This window comes from Pan paniscus, chromosome 20 (assembly GCF_029289425.2).
Source record: "Pan paniscus chromosome 20, NHGRI_mPanPan1-v2.0_pri, whole genome shotgun sequence".
Lineage (NCBI taxonomy): Eukaryota > Metazoa > Chordata > Mammalia > Primates > Hominidae > Pan > Pan paniscus.
Window position 1 is genome coordinate 56438899 of NC_073269.2, and position 26250 is coordinate 56465148.

General features: G+C 53.5%; 2 protein-coding genes across 14 annotated transcripts in view; both read left to right on the forward strand.

Annotated features, from left to right (window-relative positions):
• The first annotated feature begins 3122 nt into the window (after positions 1 to 3122).
• On the forward strand, positions 3123 to 9803 carry NR1H2 (nuclear receptor subfamily 1 group H member 2). Of its 9 annotated transcripts, none has more exons than XM_063600535.1 (10): positions 3123 to 3297; positions 3436 to 3543; positions 4376 to 4437; positions 4522 to 4659; positions 4951 to 5241; positions 5324 to 5601; positions 5807 to 5986; positions 6585 to 6684; positions 8775 to 8983; positions 9263 to 9803. In XM_063600535.1, exons 3-10 carry the CDS (start codon positions 4395 to 4397, stop codon positions 9407 to 9409), a joined length of 1386 nt encoding a protein of 461 aa, XP_063456605.1. In that variant the 5' UTR covers positions 3123 to 3297; positions 3436 to 3543; positions 4376 to 4394; the 3' UTR covers positions 9410 to 9803. The 9 variants fall into 9 exon arrangements, with proteins under 9 accessions (XP_063456605.1, XP_034801298.1, XP_063456603.1 ...); XM_034945407.3 differs by having other exon boundaries at positions 3151 to 3297; positions 4342 to 4437; XM_003813620.6 differs by having other exon boundaries at positions 3173 to 3293.
• A 1064-nt stretch (positions 9804 to 10867) lies between these two features.
• The window catches only part of POLD1 (DNA polymerase delta 1, catalytic subunit), a 33987-nt gene continuing 18604 nt past the window's right edge, over positions 10868 to 26250 (forward strand). Inside the window, exons 1-3 of one of the 5 annotated variants that reach the window (XM_055103371.2) lie at positions 10940 to 11197; positions 25114 to 25258; positions 25748 to 25950. In XM_055103371.2, the coding sequence (XP_054959346.1) occupies positions 25749 to 25950 (202 nt within the window). In that variant the 5' untranslated portion in view covers positions 10940 to 11197; positions 25114 to 25258; position 25748. Of the gene's footprint in view, positions 11198 to 21416; positions 22131 to 25113; positions 25259 to 25744; positions 25951 to 26250 lie in introns of those variants that run through there. The other 4 variants (XM_003813619.5, XR_008622052.2, XM_008966141.4 and 1 more) reach the window with 4 other exon arrangements.

The window sequence follows — 26250 nt, forward strand, 5'->3', positions numbered from 1 at the left end:
TTGCTAGTCATGTGAAACTGCTGCCTGGAATTTTCTATTCTCCTGTGACTACCCTGTGTTATTCCTGTCTCGCTTTTTTTTTTTTTTTTTTTTTTTTTTGAGATAGAGTTTCAGTCTGTCGGTAGGCTGGAGTGCAGTGGCGCGATCTCGGCTCACTGCAACCTCCGACTCCTTGGTTCAAGAGATTCTCCTGCCTCAGCCTCCCAAGTAGTTGGGATTACAGGCACGTGCCACCACGCCCAGCTAATTTTTGTATTTTTAGTTGAGATGGGGTTTCACCATGTTGGCCAGGATGGTCTCGATCTCCTGACATCGTGATCTGCCTGCCTCAGCCTTCCAAAATGCTGGGATTACTGGCATGAGCCACCGTGCCTAGCCTCCTGTCTCACTCTTTTTAATTTTTTTATTTTTATTTATTTGTTTATTTATTTATTTATTTTGAGACGGAGTCTTACTCTGTTGCCAGGCTGGAGTGCAGTGGCGCGTTCTCGGCTCACTGCAACCTCCGCCTCCTGGGTTCAAGTGATTCTTCTGTCTCAGCCTCCCAAGTAGCTGGGATTACAGGCACGTACCACCACGCCTGGCTAATTTTTTTTGTATTTTTTTTAGTAGAGATGGGGTTTCATGGTGTTGGTCAGGCTGGTCTTGAACTCCTGACCTTGTGATCCACCTGCCTTGGCCTCCCAAAGTGCTGGGATTACAGGCGTGAGCCACCGTGCCCTGCCTTTATTTTTTTATTTTTGAGATGCAGTTTTGCTCCTGCTGCCCAGGGTGGAGTGCAATGGCAAGATCTTGGCTCACCACAACCTCTGTCTCCCGGGTTCAATTCTCCTGCCTCAGCCTCCTGAGTAGCTGGGATTACAGGTGCCCACCACCATGCCCGGCTAATTTTATATTTTTAGTACAGACCAGGTTTCAGCAAGTTGGTCAGGCTAGTCTCGAACTCCTGATCTCAGGTGATCCACCTGCCTTGGCCTCCCAAAGTGCTGGGATTACAGGCATGAGCCACCATGCCTGGCTTTCTCACTCCTGTTTGCAATTTACAGGCAAGGAAACTGAGGCACGGGGAGGTTAAGGAACTGGGCTCAGTGTTACACAGGAAGGAAGTGACAGAGACACCAGGTTCTGCCATTTCCAACGCTCATGTTAATCACTTATTTCGCTTCTAACATCCCTAGGTGGAAAATTCCACAATCTCAAACGATGGGCCTGAGTAGACATAATAAGTTACAGAAGAGCATGGATCACATAGTCCCATTTCTTTTTTATAAAGGCATACACATATGTCAGAGGCATTCCAACCACAGCGATTCTGTCTTGAATAGGAGCTTGGTAAAATAAGGCTGAGACCTACTGGGCTGCGTTCCCAGGAGGTTGAGGCATTCTTAGTCACAGGATGAGATAGGATAGGAGTTTGGCACAAGATACGGGTCACAAAGAGCTTGCTGATAAAACAGCATATGCAGTAAAGAAGTCAGCCACATCCCAGCAAAACCAAGATGGCGATGAGAGTGACCTCTAGCCGTCCTCATGGCTCATTATACACTAATTATAACGCATTAGCATGCTAAAAGTCACACCCACCAGCACGATGACAGCTTACAAATGCCATGGCAACGTCAGGAAGTTCCCCTATATGGTCTAAACGGGGGAGGAACCCTCAATTCTGAGAATTGCCTACCCTTTTCCTGGAAAACTCATGAATAATCCACCCGTTGTTTAGCATATAATCAAGAAATAACTATAAGTATAATCACAGTGAACAGCCCAAGCCGCTGCTCTACCTGGAGTAGCCATTCTTTTATTCCTTTATTTTTATTGCATTTTATTTTTGAGACGGAGTTTCGCTCTTGTTGCCCAGACTGGAGTGCAATGGCGCAATCTCGGCTCACCGCAACCTCGGCTCACCGCAACCTCCGCCTCCCGGGTTCAAGCGATTCTCCTGCCTCAGCCTCTCCCGAGTAGCTGGGATTACAGGCGCCCGCCACCATGCCTGGCTAATTTTGTATTTTTAGTAGAGACGGAGTTTCTCCATGTTGGTCAGGCTGATCTCAAACTCCCGACCTCAGGTGATCTGCCCACCTCGGCCTCCCAAAGTGCTGGGATTACAGCCGTGAGCCACCGCGCCCGGTCCGAGACTGAGCTTTTTTAATTCTTCCAATCACCAAGTTATTGAAACCATTTTTGCAAAATTTTAACAATGAGAAAATTCTGACATCTCAAATCTGGCCAGGCACAGCGGCTCACGCCTGTAATCCCAACACTCTGGAAGGCCGAGGTAGGGGGATTGCCTGAGGTCAGGAGTTCGATACCAGCCTGGCAAACATGGTGAAACCCCATCTCTACTAAAAATAGAAAAATTAGCCAGCCGTGGTGGTGGGCACCTGTAATCCCAGCTACAAGGGAGGCTGAGGCAGGAGAATCGCTTGAACCCAGGAGGCGGAAGTTGCAGTTAGCTGAGATCGCGGCACTGCACTCCAGCCTGGGCAACAGAGTGAGACTCCATCTCAAAAAAAAAAAAGTAAAAATAAGCCCGTTGCCGCAGCTCACGCCTGTAATCCCAGCACTTTGGGAGGCCGAGGCAGGCGGATCATTTGAAGTCAGGAGTTCGAGACCAGCCTCGCCAACATGGCGAAACCCTGTCTGTACTAAAAATACAAAAAAATGAGCCGGGCGTGGTGGCACATGCCTGTAATCCCAGTTACTTGGGAGGCTGAGGCACGAGAATCTCTTGAACCCAGGAGGCAGAGGCTGGAGTGAGCTGAGATCACACCACTGCACTCCAGTCTGGGGTGACAGAGCGAGACCTCTCCAAATAAATAAATAAAAATAAATAAAACCAACAAGCAGCACGACTCCAAAATCAGAAAACTTGTAACGACCAAAAAAGTGCAAACGTGCCTTAAATCAGTCATGTGCGACAAGCAGCTATAGCTAGGGTTTGGCCGCAGGCTCAGAGAAGCGCATGAATGAGCTAAAGCCACAAAGCGCGGGGCTGGAGGTTTGGCTCCCAAGAAGCGAGGAAATGGGTTCGGAACTCTTCTGCCAAGTCCCAGTAGATCTACCCGGTAAACTTCCGGTGAGTTTCCAACTTCCGTGCGGGGCAGCAGCTTCGGCTGGTCCTAAGCGGACCGGAAGTTCGTCAACTTTCACGCTCCGCCCCTCTTCCGGACGTGACGCAAGGGCGGGGTTGCCGGAAGAAGTGGCGAAGTTACTTTTGAGGGTATTCGAGTAGCGGCGGTGTGTCAGGGGCTAAACAGGAGGACGAAGAAAAGCAGAGCAAGGGAACCCAGGCAGGTGCACCCGAGAGTGGGGAGACGCAGGAGGAGCCCCGAACCCGGGGCTTCTCGGCGCTCCCCGCGTACTCCGCTCTGCCCCCTTCTCTCCTTCCATTTCCTCCCCTCGGTAACTCGCGCCTCCCGCGGCTGTTTCCAGGGCAACAGGAGTAGTTCACTCCGCGAGAGGCCGTCCACGAGACCCCCGCGCGCAGCCATGAGCCCCGCCCCCCGCTGGTGCTTGGAGAGGGGCGGGACCTGGAGAGAGGTGTGAGGGCGGAGCATGAATGGAGGAGGCGGGGCGGGGCATGATGGGAGGTGATGGGGCGGGACCTGCAGCGCGGTGCGGGGGCGGGGCATGAAGGGAGGAGGCGGGGCTGGGGGCGGGGCATGATGGGAGGAGATGTGGCGGGGCCTGGAGCGAGGTTGTGGGGGTGCAGTAGGAAGGGAGGAGGCGGGGCGGGGGCGGGGCATGATGGGAGGGGAGGGGGACCTGGAGCGAGGTTGTGGGGGTGAGGCTTGGAGGGAGGGATGCGTATGGGGCGGGGCAAGGTGTTGGGAGGCCCATGATGGGGGCTTTAGGGGCTGAACCTGGAAGGTTGAGGGCGGAGCATAGTAGGAGGAGGTGGGGTCAGAATGAGAAATAGGGATGCTTGGGGCAGAAGTGAGGTAAAGTCTTAAGAAGAGGAGGTGGGGGGAAACTACATGGCATGGAGGCCGTGAAGGCAGAGCATGATTAAAGGAGAATGGGCCCTACCTAGAAAAAGCAGGTGGATCGGACCTGAGGGGGCGGGGCCTACAGCAGGGGCGGGGCCTACAGCAGGGGCAGGGCCTACAGCAGGGGCAGGGCCTACAGCAGGGGCAGGGCCTACAGCAGGGGCGGGGCTTAAGACCAAGCTGAAGGCTGGCGTGGAACAGAAGGGGGCAGGTCCTGTTAGAAGGATGGGGAGGGTTTGTAGGCTGGCAGGAACCAGGGTTGTGGCTGAGAGTAGGGTCTCTGGAGAGATGGAAAAAAAAGGGAAAGCCCTGTCAGGACCTGTAACTGACCTAACCTAACCCTTCTTAGCCCCACAAGGCTCTCAGTCCCCTGTATTCTACAGGCTGCTCCGTGACCCCACCATGTCCTCTCCCACCACGAGTTCCCTGGATACCCCCCTGCCTGGTGAGTGACTCTCTTCCCCACCCAGCCCTTATCACACACGAGCAGAAGCTCACTGTACCTCTCCCGGATTCCACCCTCTTCCAGGAAATGGCCCCCCTCAGCCTGGCGCCCCTTCTTCTTCACCCACTGTAAAGGAGGAGGGTCCGGAGCCGTGGCCCGGGGGTCCGGACCCTGATGTCCCAGGCACTGATGAGGCCAGCTCAGCCTGCAGCACAGACTGGGGTGAGACAGGGCCCAGAGACAGGGCCCTGGAGTTGATGTGGGGGCTTGGGGAGGGGTTTAGGAAGGGAGAAAGAAATAGAAATGGGAATGGGAGGCCCCGATCTTTGCTTTTTGTTCTTGCTTTCTCCTTAACATATACATCTTTCTAAATTGCAATTTCCCTGAATGTGAGCAGCAACTCCTCTCTCCCTCCATCCTCTGGCTCTTTGCCCAGGGATCTCCTGTGGGCCCATCTCTCTGGTTCCTGTTTCTCCTTGTGGCTTTCTCATGGCCTCTACCTACCCACCCCAGTCATCCCAGATCCCGAAGAGGAACCAGAGCGCAAGCGAAAGAAGGGCCCAGCCCCGAAGATGCTGGGCCACGAGCTTTGCCGTGTCTGTGGGGACAAGGCCTCTGGCTTCCACTACAACGTGCTCAGCTGCGAAGGCTGCAAGGGCTTCTTCCGGCGCAGTGTGGTCCGTGGTGGGGCCCGGCGCTATGCCTGCCGGGGTGGCGGAACCTGCCAGATGGACGCTTTCATGCGGCGCAAGTGCCAGCAGTGCCGGCTGCGCAAGTGCAAGGAGGCAGGGATGAGGGAGCAGTGTGAGTGCAGCGGGAGGGGGCGGTGCCAGCCTGGCCCCCCGCCTAGCCCTGGGGTTCTGCTGAGGCCTGCATCCCCCTACAGGCGTCCTTTCTGAAGAACAGATCCGGAAGAAGAAGATTCGGAAACAGCAGCAGCAGGAGTCACAGTCACAATCGCAGTCACCTGTGGGGCCACAGGGCAGCAGCAGCTCAGCCTCTGGGCCTGGGGCTTCCCCTGGTGGATCTGAGGCAGGCAGCCAGGGCTCCGGGGAAGGCGAGGGTGTCCAGCTAACAGCGGCTCAAGAACTAATGATCCAGCAGTTGGTGGCGGCCCAGCTGCAGTGCAACAAACGCTCCTTCTCCGACCAGCCCAAAGTCACGGTACTGCCCCCTCCATAACCTTGAGTGTGACGGTCCCAATGGGGTAGAGCCAGCTGGGCCATCACCCAGGGTGTGGAAGAATGAGGCTCCAGAGGGCAGGGGCTTTGGGAAGAGGGTCCCCCAGGGTGCAGGCTTGGCCTCAAGGTGGCCGCCCAGACTTAGGCTCACAAAGACCTGGGAGTGACCCTGGTCTCCTGTGTCCCAGCCCTGGCCCCTGGGCGCAGACCCCCAGTCCCGAGATGCCCGCCAGCAACGCTTTGCCCACTTCACGGAGCTGGCCATCATCTCAGTCCAGGAGATCGTGGACTTCGCCAAGCAAGTGCCTGGTTTCCTGCAGCTGGGCCGGGAGGACCAGATCGCCCTCCTGAAGGCATCCACTATCGAGGTAATGGTCCATCTGCCCACAAGGAACCCCAGAGATAGCTCCAGGACAGATGCTGGGAGCAGAGTTAAGGAAGACCAGTGCTTGCCCTTGTAGGATGACATTCCACGGCGAATAGAGTCTTCTATGAGCCAAGGAGAGAAAGGAAAAAGGGTCTGAGGCTGAGAAAATTGAGGATCAGGCCAGAGGCACTATTGCAGAGAAAAGTTGCCAAAAAGGCTTTTCAGAGGAGTTAGCATTTGAATCAAAGTAGGGATAACATATAAGTATTGAGCACCTGCTGTATGCCAGGCTCTATTCCAAGTGTTGGCATATGGGGCAAAGAATACAGCAGATCAAACCCCGTGCCCCAAACCTTGTGCTCACCTGGGGAAAGAGTATCCTAAGGAGATGGGGATGCAGCATGTGCGGAAGCCTGAAGTGGAGAAAGAGCTCGGGCTGTCTCACGTGATGGCTGCACGCTGGTGTGGCTGAGAGAACAGGGGAGAAGGGGACAAGGGATAATCCTGGTGAGATTACACTCCCATTTGGGCCAGGAGGGGAGGGACTAGCAGCTGAAGGGTCACAGGGTTCAAGCTCCCCCTCCCACTGCCGCCCTTAGATCATGCTGCTAGAGACAGCCAGGCGCTACAACCACGAGACAGAGTGTATCACCTTCTTGAAGGACTTCACCTACAGCAAGGACGACTTCCACCGTGCAGGTAGGGCCCAGGGGAGGCTTCGGGGAGGCTTGGCGCCCCTGCTGGCTGGAAGACCTGGGGCCAACTCATCCCTGTTGGAGTCTCTGTTTCTTTATCTCCAAAGTTGGGGTGAGGGTTGAGCCAAGGTGAGAGTGAGGTAAGAGTGCATGTGCCACGTGTGGTGGTGCACGCCAATAGTCCCAGCCACTCGAGGCTGAGGAGGGCAGATTGCTTGAGGCTATAGTGAGCCGTGATTGTGCGACGGCATTCCAGCCTGGTGACAGAGAAGACCGTGTCTCTATTTTTTAAAAAAAAGCATGTATTGAGTGCCGACTCTGTACATTGGGTTGCAGTGGAAGTTGAGATAGGAGGAGCCCTGTTACCACATCAGGCATCTTGGTGGGCATTAGGAAAAGCATTCCCCCCTCCCCCGCCAAAACATGGTCTCACCCAAGGGAGGCAGGCTGGAGCTCGGTCCATTGTGAAGCGGGCAGCCTTCTTTACTGTCTAGGGGAGCACTGCTTCCTGCCCTCTCAGAGCGCTAATCTGCGTGGGTGGGCTTCTGGAAGAAGGCCTGGGCAGTGAGAGGCACTGCCTAGGAAAAGGGTGGGAGGAGCGTTGCTAGTGCTGCAGAGCATGCACCAGGGCCTCGCTCCCTCATTGTCCCAGAATCTCTGGGGGACCTCTCTGTATTTCCTGACATCTGTCCAAACCCCACCCTCTCCCCTTCCTCTTACTCCGGCCCTTTCACCACCCGAGACGGTCCCAGTAACCCTTTTAGTATGAGCTTAGCAGGGCAGGGCTGCAGGGAAGTGTTTCTGGCAGAGGAGATTGGCGATTGCAGAGGCCCTGAGGTTGGGGAGAGTTGGTGGTTTGGAGGAACTACAGGGAGGCCCAGGCAGCTGGAGCACAAGGAGATGGGGTGGAGAGGAGGTCGGGAATCCCACCCTACCCCTTCCCAGCCGCTCCTCTGCCACCACCCTGGAACACTGCCAGGGTCCCCTTGAGGGGCCGCCTGCCTCCACCCCTGCCTGATGGGGCTGCTCACAGCGCAGGCAGAAGGGTCCTGTCAGCACTTGAGGCTGCCCACATCCCTCCTCCGCTCAGAAACCCCTGCGGCTCCCGTCTCACTGGGAGAAGAGCTAGAGTCCTCTCTGTGGCCCACAAAGCCCTTTAGGACCTGGCCTCGCTCACTCTCTGCCCTCAACTCCCACCCTCTCCCCCTGTTCCAGCCACTCTGGCCTCTTACTGGCACCCATCCAGCATGCTGCAGCCAAGGGCCTGTGTACTTGGAGTTTCCTCTGCCCAGAACTAGGGGGACCAACTGGTCCTAGTTTGCCCAGGACCTTCCCAGTTTTAACACTGAAAGTCTCATGGCCTGGGTAGCCCCCGTCCCAAATCATGGGAACAGCAGACGTTGGTCACCCTGACAATCCCTCATCTCCTTCGGATTGGTTACTGCTCCAGCGTCACCCAGAGCGCAGCCTTCCCTGCCCGCCTTGTGTAAAATAGAACCATGGCTCAGTAGGGCCCTTCACACTTCTCTGCACTGCCTGGTTCCATTGAACTCACAGCCCTCTGACAGGCTGGGCCTCTTCCTAATGTGTTTGTCTGTGACCGGTCCCCTAGGCTCTCAAATGTAAGTGCTGGAGCCTGGCACGTGGCAGGTACTCAGTGACATTTGATGACTGAATGAACAAGTCATTTTTGGGAATGAGTTTGGGCTTTACCTTGAGCAGTGGAAGCCAGCGCTGGGACCAGCACGATGTGACCTAGGTTTTAAAAGCTTCCCTTTGCCTTTGTGAAGGGGACAAGAATAGGACTCAGGGGAAGCTGCAGCCACCGCCCAGGTGGGAAGGGAGGGTGGTGATAGGATAGTAGAAAATACTGAAGAAACATGCACCCTCATTCATTCCTTCACTGGGCAGCATGTGTGGCACACCTACTACATGCCAGCACTCATGGGCACGGGGCACAGGTGGACAGAAATGACAAGAACGCTGTAATTACTGCTGTGTTCCCAGCCCCGGAGACTGTGGGCAGCGCCAGGGTCCAGGATGTGGGGCACGGTTTCGGGCTGAGGGAGTCACGGGCTGCCTCCCGCCCCGCAGGCCTGCAGGTGGAGTTCATCAACCCCATCTTCGAGTTCTCGCGGGCCATGCGGCGGCTGGGCCTGGACGACGCTGAGTACGCCCTGCTCATCGCCATCAACATCTTCTCGGCCGACCGGCCCAACGTGCAGGAGCCGGGCCGCGTGGAGGCGTTGCAGCAGCCCTACGTGGAGGCGCTGCTGTCCTACACGCGCATCAAGAGGCCGCAGGTAGGGCCCCGCAGAGCCTCTGCGCAGAGCCAACTACGTCCCGCGGCCCACATGGTCCGTTCAGGCTGGGTTCTGCCAGCCGCACTGCCGTCCCCTCCGCAGTCTTTCCTCAGGCCCCACCCTGCTCGACTGGGAGCCAGGTCTAGTCCAAGCACAGAGGCGGGCCCCACGCTGGCTCCCACGCCTGGTCGGGGAGGGGCCCTCTTTTCTGTTGGGGTGGGCCTCCCAAAGCCTGGCAGGGCAGGGGCTCAGCCAGCGCCCACCTGCCTCCTCCCTCAGGACCAGCTGCGCTTCCCGCGCATGCTCATGAAGCTGGTGAGCCTGCGCACGCTGAGCTCTGTGCACTCGGAGCAGGTCTTCGCCTTGCGGCTCCAGGACAAGAAGCTGCCGCCTCTGCTGTCGGAGATCTGGGACGTCCACGAGTGAGGGGCCGGCCACCCAGCCCCACAGCCTTGCCTGACCACCCTCCAGCAGATAGACGCCGGCACCCCTTCCTCTTCCTAGGGTGGAAGGGGCCTTGTGCCGAGCCTGTAGACCTATCGGCTCTCATCCCTTGGGATAAGCCCCAGTCCAGGTCCAGGAGGCTCCCTCCCTGCCCAGCGAGTCTTCCAGAAGGGGTGAAAGGGTTGCAGGTCCCGACCGCTGACCCTTCCCGGCTGCCCTCCCTCCCCAGCTTACACCTCAAGCCCAGCACGCAGTGCACCTTGAACAGAGGGAGGGGAGGACCCATGGCTCTCCCCCCTAGCCCGGGAGACCAGAGGCCTTCCTCTTCCTCTGCTTTTATTTAATAAAAACTAAAAACAGAAACAGGAAAATAAAATATGAATACAATCCAGCCCGGAGCTGGAGTGCAAGATGGAGAGGGCGTGGGCTTCTAGGGACCTCAGTGACACTGGGTCCCTGAACCTGATTGAGCAGGTGGGACTGGGTGTCCCCAGGCTGTTGGGAAAAGGGTGGCACATAGGGTCCCAGTGCTGGGTGGTGTGTCGCCTGCTGTGAAAGTTCAGGACAAAGGCCTCAGCCTCAGGGTCACCTCCCTGGACAAGGTGAATCAGAACTCGCCCTTGAAGGATAAACAGGATTTAAGTGAATGAGGGGACCTGGACTTTTGTCCGAACAACAAGTGTTTGCTGAGGCCTCCTGTGGGCCAGGCACTGGGTTGGCCATTCTAGAGATGGAGACATTCACCCAATAAATGTTTCCAGAGCATTAACTACAGTTAGGCACAATTCTAGGCACTGGAAACATCCGTGAACAAGATAACCATCCTCCTACCAAGACTCGGGGGATAGGGACTTTAATGAGCGTGGCACTGTGGTGGGGCTAGAGGAAATCAGGGAAGATATCACAACAGAGGCAATCGCTGGGACCTAAAACGAGAGCCTGGGGGCTGGGCCTCCAAGTTGAAGGAACAGCACGTGCAAAGTTTGAGAGGAGAGACGCCAGGAGTTCGGAGCGAAGCGACGAAGTTCCTCCAATCCTTCCTGCCCCTGTGCCAGCCCTGAAGGAGCTGAATGAGCAATTCCAATCGAGGGCGAAAGGGGGGTTGCATGGAGGGATGCAACTTAAAGGTATATTTATTTGGGGCGGGGGACAGCGGAAGTGAGAGTAGTTACCAACGATCACCTTATCCTAAGAGTAGTGTACCGGGCGCCCCACAATGTCCCTATCATGCGTTGTTGAGTCTAATTTACATATAGGGAAACTGAAGCTAGGATGAAGGAGAACAGATAAAGCCAGGACTCTACCGCTTATCGGCCAGCCTCTGCGGGGATCTTGGGCGTCAGGTCACCAGCTGGCTGCTGGGCAGCGACGGGGCAGCGCTCCCTACACGGCCCCGGGCGAGAGGCGGGCGGGGGGACGCGGAGGATGCGCGCGCAACACCCGAGGGTGGGAGGAGAGAGAACAGAACCGCGGCGCGCCCAGACCGCACGAGGTCGTGAAGGTAGCCGCGCGGAGGGGCGTGGCTTCGGGCAGACAGGTCATGGGGAGGCGGAGTTAAGGGAATTTTTCAGCAAGGGGGCGAGGCCACTTCGGAGGCTGAGAGAGGGGGCGGGGCCTGCCCTGCAGTCGAACAAGCGGGGCGTGGCCTTGCCCGCACTTGGGCAGGCGGGGGCGTGGCCCGTCTCTGAGCGCCGCGGCTCTGGGCTTGCGCGCGCGGGAGTCAGGGGTCACGGCGGCGTAGGCTGTGGCGGGAAACGCTGTTTGAAGCGGGTGAGTAGACGGGAAAAAGGGAGTTCGGGGCAGTGGGCCTGGTAGGGAACGGGGCTTGAGCAGCCAGGCACATAGATCTGAGAGACGGTTGGGAGGGCACCCTTTGGCCCGGGGGCGCGCAGGAGAGGGCAGGGACCAGGGGTTTCCTGGGCGAGGGCGCGGGGACGAGCAGGAAAAGGCCGGGGTGGGGGTGGAATTCCTCGGCGGGCAGGGGGCGCGTGCGCCGGGCACCGTGGGGCGGGACGTGGCCCGGGAGGAGCTGGGGGGACTGGGTGGTGCACGTGCGGGCTTGGTGTCATCCTGGATTCGCTGGGTGTTTGAGTACTCTGTGCCAGGCACTTTTCTGGAAGCAGGAACAAGTCAGAGAAGTCCCTGTCTCGGGAAGACAGACGGTAGACAAGTGATGAGTTTTAATAGCATCAGTAAAGCAGTGCTCTGGGGCTGTCAGATGCTCTCAGAAGGAAACTAACGCAGGGTAACGTGATAATGAGCGAAGAGCCTGCTGCTTTAGCTGGAGTGGTCCAGAATCGACCGCTCTGGGACCCTCAAGTGCAAAGCCCTGAGGTGGAAGGAGCTTGGCGTATTTGTAGCAGGAGCCGAGGGGACGAGAGAAACACAGATGAGGTCGGAGTCATGATGGGGAACTAGATCCTATAGGGCCTTGTAAACCTTGGTATGGAATTTCTCCTTTATTCTAGGTTCAGCGGGGAGCCGTGGGAGGGTTTGAGCGTGGAAACAACACGATTCGCCCCATGTTTTGAAAAACTCACTGACCACTGAGTGGAAATTGGATTGTAGCAGGAATAAGAATGGAAGGAGGGAGATCTGTTAGGAGGGAGAGCGTCCTGCAGGCAGAGAATCAGGCTCAGGTTACCTTTGCGGGCGGAGACAGGGGGACTGGCTGATGGACTGGGCGTAGGAGCAAGGGGAAGAGTCCAGGATGACCCCTGGGTTTGTGGTTTGAGCAGCAGGCTGGATGGGGAAGGCTAAGGGAGAAGCAGGTTGGGGTTGCCGCTCTGAAGGCAAAGATTAGTGGGGGAGTGAGTGGGCAGGGTTTAGAGCGGAGCCAGGAGTGGGCAGGGCGATGTCAGTGCCTCGCCTCAGCCCTTCCACTGAAGGAACTTGTTGCCACTGTCTTCTCTTTTTTTTTTTTTTTTTTTGAGACAGAGTCTTGCTCTGTCACCCAGGCTGGAATGCAGTGGTGCAAACTCAGCTCATTGCAACCTCCGCCTCCCGAGTTCAGGCGAGTCTCGTGCCTCAGCCTCCTGAGTAGCTGGGATTACGGCACCCACTGCCACGCCCAGCTCATTTTTTGTATTTTTAGTAGAGATGGGGTTTCGCCGTGTTGGCCAGGCTGGTCTCGAACTCCTGACCTCAGGTGATCCACTTGCCTCGGCCTCCCAAAGTGCTGGGATTACAGGCGTGAGCCACCACGCACGGCCGCTTCTCCTCCTTCCTGCACTTCCCCGCCACAGGTCTCTCTTCCCCCTGGAGAGGTTCCTTCCCTCCCCCTGAAATGCTCTTCCCTCTCTTATGTGTTTCTGACAGCTGCTGTTTGGACAGGCCCTCTGCTGAGCACTGGGGAGCCAATGATCATTCAGTTTGGTTGGGGAAGGACAGGAGATTTCAGTCCAGAGTGCGCTGAGCTATGGCGGAGCAGTGATAGTCTTTGGGAGCCAAGAGAAGAACCTGTGTGCTCAGGGAAGACTCACCAGAGTGGTTGATATTCACAGGGAGTTTCAACTCACATGTCTTTTTTTTTTTTTTGGTTTTTGAGACAGGGTCTTGCTCTGTCGCCCAGGCTGGTGTGCAGTGGCGCGATCTCGGCTCACTAACCTCCACCTCCCGGGTTCAAGCGATTCTCATGCCTCAGGCTTCCGAGTAGCTGGGATTACAGGTGTGTGCCACCACGCCCAGCTAATTTTTGTATTTTTAGTAGAGACAGGGTTTTGTCATGTTGCCCAGACTGGTCTCGAATCCCTGACCTCAAGTAATCCTCCCACCTCGGCCTCCCAAAGTGCTGGGATTACAGGTGTGAGCCACCACACCCGGCCTAAACTCATGTCTTGAAGTAACCGGACACTGTGCAGAGTGATGCTGGAGACCCCAACTTGGGCAAGATGCTGACTCCTTTTCTCAAGGAGCTCACAGGCTGAAAGGATCCCAGCTCTGCATTGTGCAATAACGAAAGTGGCACAAGGCGTTGTGGGAATCCTGAAGGGCAGCTGGTCAGCTTGGAGGAGCTAAGCCTGAGCTGAGTCTCTGGATGCAGTGGAGTTTCATGCAGCGAACACTGCCTAAGGCCTCCTGGGGGCCCACCCTGTGCTGGGTGATGCTAAGGTCCCAGAGGAGAGTCAGTCCTTGCTCTGCCATCCAGAGGTCCGTGGCTGGTAAGGGAGGAAGACACACACAGAGGCAGTCCAGAGACAGCAGTCACAGAGGCCTAGGGGAAGGACAAGGCCGAAAGCGTGCAGGTGAGCCTGGGCAACATAGCAAGACCCTGTCTCTACAAAAAATACAAAAGCTAGGCCGGGCGCGGTGGCTAACGCCTGTAATCCCAGCACTTTGGGAGGCCGAGGCGGGCAGATCATGAGGTCAGGAGACCAAGACCATCCTGGCTAACACGGTGAAACCCCGTCTCTACTAAAAATACAAAAAATTAGCCGGGCGTGGTGGTGGGCGCCTGTAATCCCAGCACTTTGGGAGGCCGAAGTGGACGGATCACTTGAGGTGAGGAGTTTGAGACCAGTCTGGCAGACATGGTGAAACTCTACTAAAAATACAAAACTAGCTGGACATGGTGGGCGCCTGTAATCCCAGCTACCTGCGAGGCTGAGGCAGGAGAATCGCTTGAGTCCAGGAGGCGGAGGTTGCAGTGAGCAAGATCCTTTCCCCAAAAAATATATAAATAAAAATAAAGCTGTGAGATTGGGCAAGATTGGATGAGGTCATTGAGGAAATGAGTGTCTCACTCATCGAGAAAACTGGTGTCTGGCCTGCAGCGAGCGCGTGGTGTCATTTTATTGCTGAATCTCTGTTAAGTGCTTGCTACCGAAGGGTCGTGAGAGGGGCAGAGGACAGTGTTTGCCAAGCTGTCATCCTGTGCCAGGGCCAATGAGAGGGGACACACGGGCCTTTCCTTCCTAATGCTGCTGTGCCTCCACTAACAAGAGCCCAGGTTTTGCCCCTGCTGACACCGTCCCTCCCACCGCACCCCCGCAGCCACAGCCAACTGACCAAGGGCAGCCAGTCGGCTCCTTCCTTCCTCCTCCAGCTTCAGCACTGACTCTGGGCTCCCACAAGCCCCTGCACTTCCTCTGTCCCACCCGGGTCTCTCCCCGCAGATCATCACTCCCTGTCCCTCTCCTGGCTACTTGCACAACCCGAAGCCAGAGCCACTAACGACGCTTGCTTCTTCCTGTAAGTCACACATGTACGCGGTTGTCACCCAAAGAGCACAAACGCAGTCAAAGTCTTCCTCACACAAAACCCCCTGCACACGCTCACAGCTGCACCACTCACAAAAGGTGGAAGCAACCCTCATGTCCATACACTGATGAAGGGATACGTCAGACGTGTTCTAGCCATACAGCGGAAAAGTACTCAGCAAAAAAGGGACACAGCACTGACGAAAGGCCGCCACACACATGAGCGATGAACACATTCAGAGAAAGCAGCCAGACACAAGAGGCTGCATATTCCAAGATCCCATTTATAGGAAATGCCCAGAATAGGCAGATCCATGGAGACAGAAAGTTAGATGAGTGGCTGCCAGGGGTGGGGGCAGATGGGCTGAATGCAGGGAGAGAGCTAAAGGATTTAGGCTTTTTGGGGTGATGAGAGAGTTCTAAAATTGACTGTGGTGATGGTTGCCTAACTCTGAACATACTAAATACCATTGAACTATATATACTTTAAATGGGTGAATTGTATAGTATGTGAATTATAGCTCAATAAAGCAGTTAGCAAATGAAGTCTTCTACCCTGTCCCCCAGGAAACCAGTTTCTTAGCTCTCCTTGTAGAATGATGCATTAAAAGCAAATAGATTTATACATATGCCCTGCATTACAATAAAAAAGACGTCTACATACTCCCTGCATTAAAAGCAAAAAGATTTCTACATACTCTTCTGCCCACCTTGTAAATTTGTTACTATTTTCATTTTATATATTTCCCCCTTAATATTTTGAAAAGTTTCAAACCTGCAGAGAAGGTACAAATTGAGTACAGTGAACAGCCACGGCCCTTTGCCTAGATTCACTGGCTGTTGGCATGACACCTCATTTGCTTTACCCAAGCACATGCATATACCTGTACCTTTTGTCCTTTCTTTGGCTGAACTATTTGAAAGTTGTGGTCATCATGATACTTCACCTCTGAAAACTCCAGCAGTTAACTCTTTTTTTTTTTTTTTTTTTTTTTTGAGACGGAGTCTTGCTCTGTCACCCAGGCTGGAGTACAGTGGTGCGACCTTGGCTCACTGCAACCTCTGCCTCCCAGGTTCAAGCGATTCTCCTATTGCAGCTTCCTGAGTAGCTGGGACTACAGGCGCACACCACCACATCTGGCTAATTTTTGTATTTTTAGTAAAGATGGGGTTTCACCATCTTTGCCAGGCTGCTCTTGAACTCCTGACCTTATGATCTATGTGCCTCTGCCTCCCAGAGTGCTGGGATTACAGGCATGAGCCACCCCACCTGGCCTCTTTTTTTTTTTTGGTACAGTATTTTACTCTGTCATGCAGGTTGTAGTGCAGTGGGGTGGTCACGGCTCACTGCAGCCTCGACCTCCCCAGGCTCAGCTGATCCTCAGCCTCTCGAGTAGCTGGGACTAAAGGTGTGTGCCACCACACCCTGCTAATTTTTATATTGTTTATAGAGACAGGGTGTCACCATGTTGCCTAGGCTGATCTCAAACTCCTGGGCTCAAGCAATCCCCCTGCCTCGGCCTCCAAATGTCCTGGGATTACAGCCGTGAGCCACCGTACCTGGCCTCCAGCAGTCAGCTCTTAAGAACAGGGATGTCCGCCTGCAGAACTACAGTGTCGTTGTCATCATCATGCAGTTTAACATGAGACAGTGACGTTATTGAATAGATGATTCTTATTTAGATCTGCCACGTGTCCCTGTAATATTCTTCAAGGCTATAAATAATTTCTTCTTTTTTTTTTTTTTTCCAAGACTGAGTCTTGCTCTATCGCCCAGGCTGGAGTGCAGTGGCACTATCTCGGCTCACTGCAACCTCTGCCTCCTGGGTTCAAGCCATTCTCTTGCCTCAGCCTCCCGAATAGCTGAAATTACAGGCATGCACCACCACGCCCGGCTAATTTTTTTGTATTTTTTGTAGAGACGGGGTTTCATTTTGGCCAGGCTGGTCTCGAACCCCTGACCTCAGGTGATCCGCCCGCCTTGGGCTCCCAAAGTGCTAGGATTACAGGCGTGAGCCACCATGTCCAGACTGTTTTTTTTGTTTGTTTTTTTTTTCTTTTTTGAAACAGAGCCTCATTGTCACCCAGGCTGGAGTGCAGTGGTGCGATCTTGGCTCACTGCAACCTCCGCCTCCCAGGTTCAATCAATCCTCCTGCCTCAGCCTCCCAAGTAGCTAGGATTACAGGTGCCTGCCACCACGCCTGGCTAATTTTTATATTTTTAGTAGAGACAGGGTTTCACCATGTTGGCCAGGCTGGTCTCAAACTCCTGACCTCAGGTGATCCACCCACCTCAGCCTCCCATAGTGTTGGGATTACAGGTGTGAGCCACTGCGCCTGGCCAATAATTTCTTTTTTTCTTTTCTTTTCTTTTTTTTTTTTTCAAGTTACATGAAGTGAATTTATTATTTACAGCTAGGCAACAAGGGAAAACCGAAGCATAGGATTCATTGTGAGCCAATCTCCCGAGACTCAGGAAAGTTGCCCCGGGAGGATTCAGTCTCATTTGTGTGTACCCCATTTGAACCTGGAAAGCAGACCATCTTGGGTTTTATATTCTGGAGGCAACATGACATGTTGGGCTAAAATGATGAAGGACATCCTGTTTCTAGGAGGGACTGGAACAGAGCCTGGGCTGTTTCAGCCAGTCCCTCCTTATCTCAGGATATTGCATTCCTAGCACATTCTAGTTATTCTTGAGAACTATTTTTTTTTTTTTAATTTTTAGTATTTATTGATCATTCTTGGGTGTTTCTTGGAGAGGGGGATTTGGCAGGGTCATAGGACAATAGTGGAGGGAAAGTCAGCAGATAAACAAGTGAACAAAGGTCTCTGGTTTTCCTAGGCAGAGGGCCCTGTGGCCTTCCGCAGTGTTTGTGTCCCTGGGTACTTGAGATTAGGGAGTGGTGATGACTCTTAAGGAGCATGCTGCCTTCAAGCATCTGTTTAACAAAGCACATCTTGCACCGCCCTTAATCCATTTAACCCTGAGTGGACACAGCACATGTTTCAGAGAGCACGGGGTTGGGGGTAAGGCCATAGATTAACAGCATCCCAAGGCAGAATTTTTCTTAGTACAGAACAAAATGGAGTCTCCTATGTCTACTTCTTTCTACACACAGCAACAATCTGATCTCTCTTTCCTTTCCCGTTTCCCCCTCTTCTATTCGACAAAACCGCCATCGTCATCATGGCCCGTTCTCAATGAGCTGCTGGGTACACCTCCCAGACGGGGTGGCGGCCGGGCAGAGGGGCTCCTGACTTCCCAGACGGGGCAGCTGGGCAGAGGCGCCCCCCACCTCCCGGACGGGGCGGCTGGCCGGGCGGGGGCTGCCCCCCACCTCCTGGACAGGGCGGCTGCCGGGCGGAGGGGCTCCTCACTTCTCAGATGGGGTGGCTGGGCAGAGATGCTCCTCACCTCCCAGACGGGGTGGCGGTCGGGCAGAGACACTCCTCAGATCCCAGACGGGGTCGCGGCCGGGCAGACGCGCTCCTCACATCCCAGACGGGGCGTCGGGGCAGAGGCGCTCCCCACATCTCAGACGATGAGCAGCCGGGCAGAGACGCTCCTCACTTCCTAGACAGGATAGCGGCTGGGAAGAGGCGCTCTTCACTTCCCAGACTGGGCGGCCAGGCAGAGATGCTCCTCACTTCCCAGACGGGGTGGCGGCCAGGCAGAGGCTGCAATCTCGGCACTTTGGGAGGCCAAGGCAGGCGGCTGGGAGGTGGAGGTTGTAGCGAGCCGAGATCACGCCACTGCACTCCAGCCTGGGCACCATTGAGCACTGAGTGAGCGAGACTCCGTCTGCAATCCCGGCACCTCGGGAGGCCCAGGCGGGCAGATCACTCGCAGTCAGGAGCTGGAGACCAGCCCGGCCAACACGGCGAAACCCCGTCTCCACCAAAAAATACAAAAACCAGTCAGGCGTGGCGGTGCGCGCCTGCAATCCCAGGCACTCGGCAGGCTGAGGCAGGAGAATCAGGCAGGGAGGTTGCCGTGAGCCGAGATGGCGGCTGCACAGTCCAGCCTCAGCTCGGCATCAGAGGGAGACCGAGAGGGGGGAGAGGGAGGGGGAGGGAGAGGGAGAGGTCTTCCCCCCACCCGCCGCTCTCGTTGCCCAGGCTGGAGTGCAATGGCGCAATCTTGGCTCACTGCAACCTCCGCCTCCCAGGTTCAAGCGATTCTCCTGCCTCAGCCTCCCAAGTAGCTGGGATTATAGGCGCCTGCCACCATGACAAGCTAATTTTTGTATTTTTTTAGTATAGACGGGGTTTTCACCACGTTGGCCAGGCTGGTCTTAATCTCCTGACCTCAGGTGATCGACCTGCCTCAGCCTCCCAAAGTGCTAGGATTACAGGCGTGAGCCACTGCACCTGGCCCATCATTTTACTTTTTTAATCCAAGTTCTAACCTAGGATAACACACATTGTCATGGCAACTTTTTCATTTTTTAAGACATGTCTTGCTCTCTTGCCCAGACTGTATTGCAGTGGTGCAGTCATGGTTCACTGCAGCCTTCACCTCCCAGGTTCAAGTGATCCTCCCACCTCAGTCTCCCAAGTAGCTGGGACTGTAGGTATGCACCACCATGCTTAAGTAATTTTTAATTTTTTGTAGAGATTGACTAATTTTTAATTTTTTGTAGAAATGGAGTCTCACCATGTTGCCTAGGCTAGTTTCTAACTCCTGGCCTCAAGTGATCATCCCACCTCAGCCTCCCAAAGTGTTGGGATTACAGACGTGAGCCTCCTAGCCCAGGCAACTTACTTTTTCATGACATCGACAGTTTTAAAGATTACAGACCAGTGTTGTCACCCTTCACTTTGGATTCGTTTGTTTCTTTTTCTTGTTTTGTTTTGAGACAAAGTCTTGCTCTGTCACCCAGGCTGGAGCGCAGTGGCGTGATCGCAGCTCACTGCAACCTCTGCCTCCCAGGTTCAAGTGATTCTCCTGCCTCAGCCTCCCAAGTAGCTGGTATTACAGGCACCCACCACCACGCCTGGCTAATTTTTGTATTTTAGTAGAGATGGGGTTTCACCATGTTGGTCAGGCTGGTCTGGAACTCTTGACCTCAAGTGATCCACCCTCCTTGGCCTCCCAAAATGCTGGGATTACAGGCGTGAGCCACTGCACCCAGGCTGTTTGTTTCTTAATGACTAGAATCAGGGTAAACGTTTTCTTAGACATTTTTTTTCAACACAAAAGATAAAATTGTGAGTGCACCACTGTGCATCTTGCTTTATCTACTGAACAATGCCTCTTTGAGAACCTTCCCTATCAGTACACAAAGAGCTTCCTTGTTCCTTTACACAGTTGCATAGTATTCCATTGAACGGACTTAACATATTTAAATAGCCCCCTGGGGGAGGACAGTTAGGTGGTTTCCAGTCCTTGGGGATTTCAAACGATGCTTCCGGAAATAACCTTATAAATGCAGTTTTTCTTATGTGATAATATATCTACAGCGTACGTCCCTAGATGTGGAATTGAGCCTCCAAACTTTTATGTTTATAATTGAGGTGTCATTTACATGGCATGCCATGCCCAGGTCTCCAGTGTACAGTCAGCTGTATAGTGTGTTTTATCACCCCAGAAACCCCCTCATACCCTTCCCAGTCTCTCCTACCCTAGGAGCAGCCACTAGTCTGATTTCTAGCACTGTAGATCACTTTAGTGTATTCTACAACTTTGTCTAAATGGTATCGTACAATTTTTATGGAGGTAAAATTAGCCATTTTAAAGCAAACAATGACTGGGCGTGGTGGTTCATGCCTGTAATCCCAGCACTTTGGGGAGGCCAAGGCAGGCAGATCACTTGAGCCCAGGGGTTTCAGACCAGCCTCAGCAACATGGCAAAACCCGTCTTTACCAAAAAACAATTGGCTAGGCATGGTGGCACGCATCTGTCTTCATAACTACTCAGGAGGCCAAGGTGGGAGGATCACCTGAGCCCGGGAGGTCAAGGCTGCAGTGAGCTGAGATCATGCCACTGCACTCTAGCCTGGGCAACAGAGTGAGATCCTGTCTCAATAAAGAGAGAAAGTAATAATAAAGCAAAGAATTCAGTTGGTACGTTCACAGTGTTGTACAACCATTACCTCTGTCTAGTTTCAAAACATTTCCTCACCCCTACAGAAAACCCCATACTCCGTAAGCAGTCACTCCTCATTCCCCCAGTGTGCACTTTGTGTTTGGCTTCTGCACAGCCTGCTTTCAAGATTCATCCGTGTTGCATGTCTGTCAGGAGCTGGCCCCTCTCTAATGCTGAGTGTCTGTTATGAACCTCCCTGAACATTTCTAACATATACTCCATCAGTTCAGAATTTTTCCATGCTTATTTCAGGTCTAAGCTGTTGTACCAAGGAGCCCCCAAAACACAGTGGCCCAAGAAAGATACAAATTGATTTCTCCACATAACGCTTTGGAAGATAGGCAAGTGTGCAGGGTTGGCAGACAGCTTTGCTCTGGAAGGTTGTTGGGGAGCCCAGTGTTGTCCCTGTCCTTGTGGTTGGCTCTCCCACTACATCCATGTTCCAGCCACTGTGACGGGGAGGATTACCCAGTAGCTGCACACCTCATGATCACTCTCATTCCTGGAGGGAGAACTTAGTCACGTGGCCCTCCTGGCGGCGCACACTGGGAAATGTAGCCTTTGGCTGGGCAGCCTGTGGCCACTCCGGACACGCAGGGTTGGAGGGGTGTGTTCTATTGCAAAAAAGCAAAGCAAAGCCGGGCGCGGTGGCTCACACCCATAATCCCAGCACTTTGGGAGGCTGAGGCGGGCGGATCATCTGAGGTCAGGAGTTCGACACCAGCCTGGCCAACATAGTGAAACCCCATCTCTACTAAAAATACAAAAAAAATTTAGCGGGTATGATGGTGGACGCCTGTAATCCCAGCTACTCGGGAGGCTGAGGCAGGAGAATCGCTTGAAGCCAGGAGGCGAAGGTTGCAGTGAGCCGAGATCAGCCACTGCATTCCAGCCTGTGTGACAGAGTGAGACTCCGTCTAAAAAAAAAATAAGTAAAATAAAAAGGCAAAATGAGGACTGGATATGGGGCAACCGTTATGAGATCCAGGGATAGACAGCTGACCTGCTCACCTGCCTCTCCCAGCCGCATCTAGGATCTGCCCTAGGTTCCAGTAATCCCCTCTGTCTCAGCCTGGACCCTGGGGGACAAGTACTTTGTTTTTGTTTGTTTGTTTTTTGAGACAGAATTTCACTCTTGTTGCCCAGGCTGGAGTGCAATGGCACAGTCTTGGCTCACTGCAACCTCTACCTCCCAGGTTCAAGGGATTCTCCTGCCTCAGCCTCCCAAGTAGCTGGGGTTCCAGGTGTGCGCCACCATGCCCAGCTAATTTTGGTTTTTTTTTTTAGTAGAGACAGGGTTTCACCATGTTGATAAGGCTGGTCTCAAACTCCTGACCTCAAGTGATCCACCCGCCTCAGCCTCTCAAAGTGCTGGGATTATAGGTGCGAGCCACTGCGCCCAGCTGGGTACAGGTACTTTTTAAAAACTTCTTTCTCTGACAATTTCAAATTAACAGGAAGGTTGAAAGAATAAATAGTGTAGGCCGGGCGCGGTGGCTCACACCTATAATCCCAGCACTTCGGGAGGCCGAGGCGGGCGGATCACGAGGTCAGCAGATTGAGACCACAGTGAAACCTCGTCTCTACTAAAAATACAAAAAAATTAGGCGGGCGCAGTGGCGGACGCCTGTAGTCCCAGCTACTCAGGAGGCTGAGGCAGGAGAATGGCGTGAACCCGGGAGGCGGAGCTTGCAGTGAGCTGAGATCACGCCACCGCACTCCAGCCTGGGAGACAGAGGGAGACTCCGTCTCCAAAAAAAAAAAAAATAGTGTAAAGAACACCTGCACGCCCTTTGCCCAGATCACCTGTTTCAACATTCTGTCCTATTTATGATTTGCATGCATGTTTCTTATCTCCCTTCTCTCTGTATACGTACACTCACTTTTTACAAAGAATTCCGAATACCTTGCAGACATTATGGCCATTTACTCCTAAATACTTGAGTGTGTATCTCCTTAGAATATTCTTATTGAACCACAATAAAGTCACCCACTTAAGTTTAACCTGCATATAACCTTGTCTAATCAACCAGAGGATATATACTTTTTTTTTTTTTTTTTTTGAGACGGGGTATTGCCATCTTGTCCAGTCCAGTCTTAAACTCCTGGGCTCAAGCGATCTTCCCACCTTGGCCTCCCAAAGTGCTGAGATTACAGGCATAAGCCACTATGCCCAGTGAACTTTTTTGTTGTGGTTGTTTTTTTGTTTGTTTGTTTGGGTTTTATTTGTTGGTGGTGGTGGTGGTTTTTTTGTTTTTTTTTTTTTGAGACAGAATATTGCTGTGTTGCCCAGGCTAAAGTGCAGTGGCATGATCTCGGCTCACTGCAACCTCCACCTCTCGGGTTCAAGTGATTCTCCTGCCTCGGCCTCCCGAGTAGCCATAATTACAGGTGTGTACCGCCACACCCAGCTAATTTTTTTGTATTTTTATTAAAGATAGGGTTTCACCATGTTGACCAGGCTGGTCTCGAACTCCTGACCTCAAGTGATCCACCCGCCTCAGCTTCCCAAAGTGCTGGGATTACAGCGTGGGCCACCGTGCCTAACTCTAGTCAACTTTTATATTGTATATCTTGTATATTGTATATCTTGTCAAAGATATTGTATATCTTGTCAAGGATATTGTATATCTTGTCAAAATACACCCCCAAAATAATATATATATATATATTTTTTTTGAGATGGAGTCTCGCTCTGTTGCCCAGGCTAGAGTGCAGTGGTGCAATCTCAGCTCACTGCATGCTCTGCCTCCTGGGTTCACACCATTCTCCTGCCTCAGCCTCATGAGTAGCTGGGACTACAGGCGCCCATCACCATGCCCGGCTAATTTTTTTGTATTTTTTTAGTAGAGACGGGGTTTCACCATGTTAGCCAGGATGGTCTCGATCTCCTGACCTCATGATTCACCTGCCTCCTAAAGTGCTGGGATTACAGGTGTGAGCCACTGCTCCCAGCCTCCAAAATAATCTTTTATAGGTTGTAATTAAGAAAACACAGGCCAGGCTTGGTGGCTTACGCCTGTAATCCCGGCACTTTGGGAGGCCGAGGCAGGTGGATCACCTGAGGTCAGGAGTTCAAGACCAGGATGGCCAACATGGCGAAACCCTGTCTCTACTAAAATACAAAAATTAGCCAGGCATGGTGGTGGGCACCTGTGATCCCAGCTACTCAGGAGGCTGAGGCAGGAGAATCTCTTGAACCTGGGAGGCGGAGGTTGCAGCCAAGATCGCACCACTGCACTCCAGCCTGGGTGACAGAGCGAGACTCCATCTCAAAAAAAAAAAAAAGAAAACACAGGCCAGGCTTGGTGGCTCACGCCTGAAATCTCAGCACTTTGGGAGGCCAAGGCAGGTGGATCACTTGAGGTCAGGAGTTCAAGACCAGCCTGGCCAACATGGTGAAACCCAATCTCTACTAAAAATACAAAAATTAGCTGGGCATGGTGGCGCGTGCTTGTAATCCCAGCTACTCGGGAGGCTGAGGCAGGAGAATTGCTTGAACTGGGTCCCGGGAAGCGGAAGTTGCAGTGAATCGAGATTGTGCCACTGTACTCCAGCCTGGGCAACAAGAGTGAGATTCTGTCTTTTTTTTTTTTTTTTTTTTTCTGAGACGGAGTCTTGCTCTGTGGCCCAGGCTGGAGTGCAATGCACGATCTCGGCTCACTGCAACCTCCGCCTCCCAGGTTCAAGCAATTCTCCTGTCTCAGCCTCCTGAGTAGCTGGGATTACAGGCGCCTGCTACCTCACCTGCTAATTTTTGTATTTTTAGTGGAGATGGGGTTTCGCCATGTTGGTCAGGCTGGTCTCGAACTCCTGACCTCGTGATCCGCCCACCTTGGCCTCCCAAAGTGCTGGGATTACAGGCATGAGCCATCGCACCCGGCCCTGATTATGTCTTTAAAAGAAAGAAAAAGAAAACACAAATATATATAAGTAGCAGTCTGTATGTGGTTTGTGTTGTGTTTTGTTTGCTACTGTGGGTCCTGGACTCGGGGAGAAAGCGGGTTACTATAAACGGCATTTTGGAGACAGTTGGAGAAATTGGGAAAGGTGCCCTTTATTTTATATCAACCTTGAGTCAGTGTTAAATGTCCTAGATTGTATCGTACTGTGCTCGGTGAAAGGAATTCCTTATTCTTAGGCACTACGTGCTAACATGTGGAGGGGTATGGGATCTGCAAGGAACTCTCAAATTACTCAGGAAAAGAAGTAACAATATGGTGTGCATACCGCACATGTGGGAGGGCAGAGAGAGGCGGTGAGAGAGCACACACACGACACGCTGACCACCGGGGAGCCTGGGGAAGGGCATACAGGAGTTCTAGGCATTTGAGATTATTTCAAAGTATTTAGGTTGGTGCAAAAGTAATTGCAGTTTTTGTCATTTCAATGGCAGATGGCCTGGGCAGATGGATGGTTGGTAGGCGAGGTATCGGAGACAGAGGTTTATGGAAAATAAAGAGATGTGCCAAGGCCGGGCACGGAGACTCACGCCTGTAATCTCAGCACTTTGGGAGGCTGAGGCGAGTGGATCACCTGAGGTCAGGAGTTCGAGACCAGCCTGGCCAACATGGCAAATCCCCGTCTCTACTCAAAACACAAAAATTAGCTGGGTGTGGTGGTGGGTGCCTGTAATCCCAGCTACTCGGGAGGCTGAGGGGAGAATCGCTTGAACCTGGGAGGTAGAGCTTGCAGTGAGCCGAGATCATGCCATTGCACTCCAGCCTGGGTGACAAGAGCACAATTCCATCTCAAAAAAAAAAAAAAAAAAAGCAAGAGATGTGCTAAGGACCTAGTGTGATGGGAGAGAGGGTCAGGGAGTCGACGGGGCTGCTGCTGCAGTAGCTAACAATTGAGTGTCTGGAATGTGCTCCCACCCCACTGCCTGCAGGGTGCAGAGAGCTATGTTAGTACAGCCAGTCCAGAGTAGGAAAAGGCTCATGGTCATGGTGGGTGCATGGGATGCCATGGAGACAGGGTAAGAGGTGTCTCCGGTCAGAACCTCCACCAAGCTCCAACTTGCCCAGCAGGATGGATGGCAAGCGGCGGCCAGGCCCAGGGCCCGGGGTGCCCCCAAAGCGGGCCCGTGGGGGCCTCTGGGATGATGATGACGCACCTCGGCCATCCCAATTCGAGGAGGACCTGGCACTGATGGAGGAGATGGAGGCAGAACACAGGCTGCAGGAGCAGGAGGAGGAGGAGCTGCAGTCAGTCCTGGAGGGGGTTGCAGATGGTAAGGCTTGGAGTTGGAGGCTCCTGCTGCCCAACCCATTGCCCCTGGTCTTGCCTTTGGTCCAAGATTCAGCTGCAAAGCTGACCTGTGACCCCACTCTGGCCAATTTTGAATCCTACAAAGGACTGCCCTTCCACCCCATGCAGCCTGTGTGGCCTACAGTGATTCTGGCCCTGACCCTTGACCCCCATTCTCTTCCAAGTTTCCTGCCTGACCCAGACCACCACCTCTGCCTGGCTCCTTTCAGAACCACATGCCATCCTGGCCGGGGAAGACCATGACTCCATGTACTCCACTTCC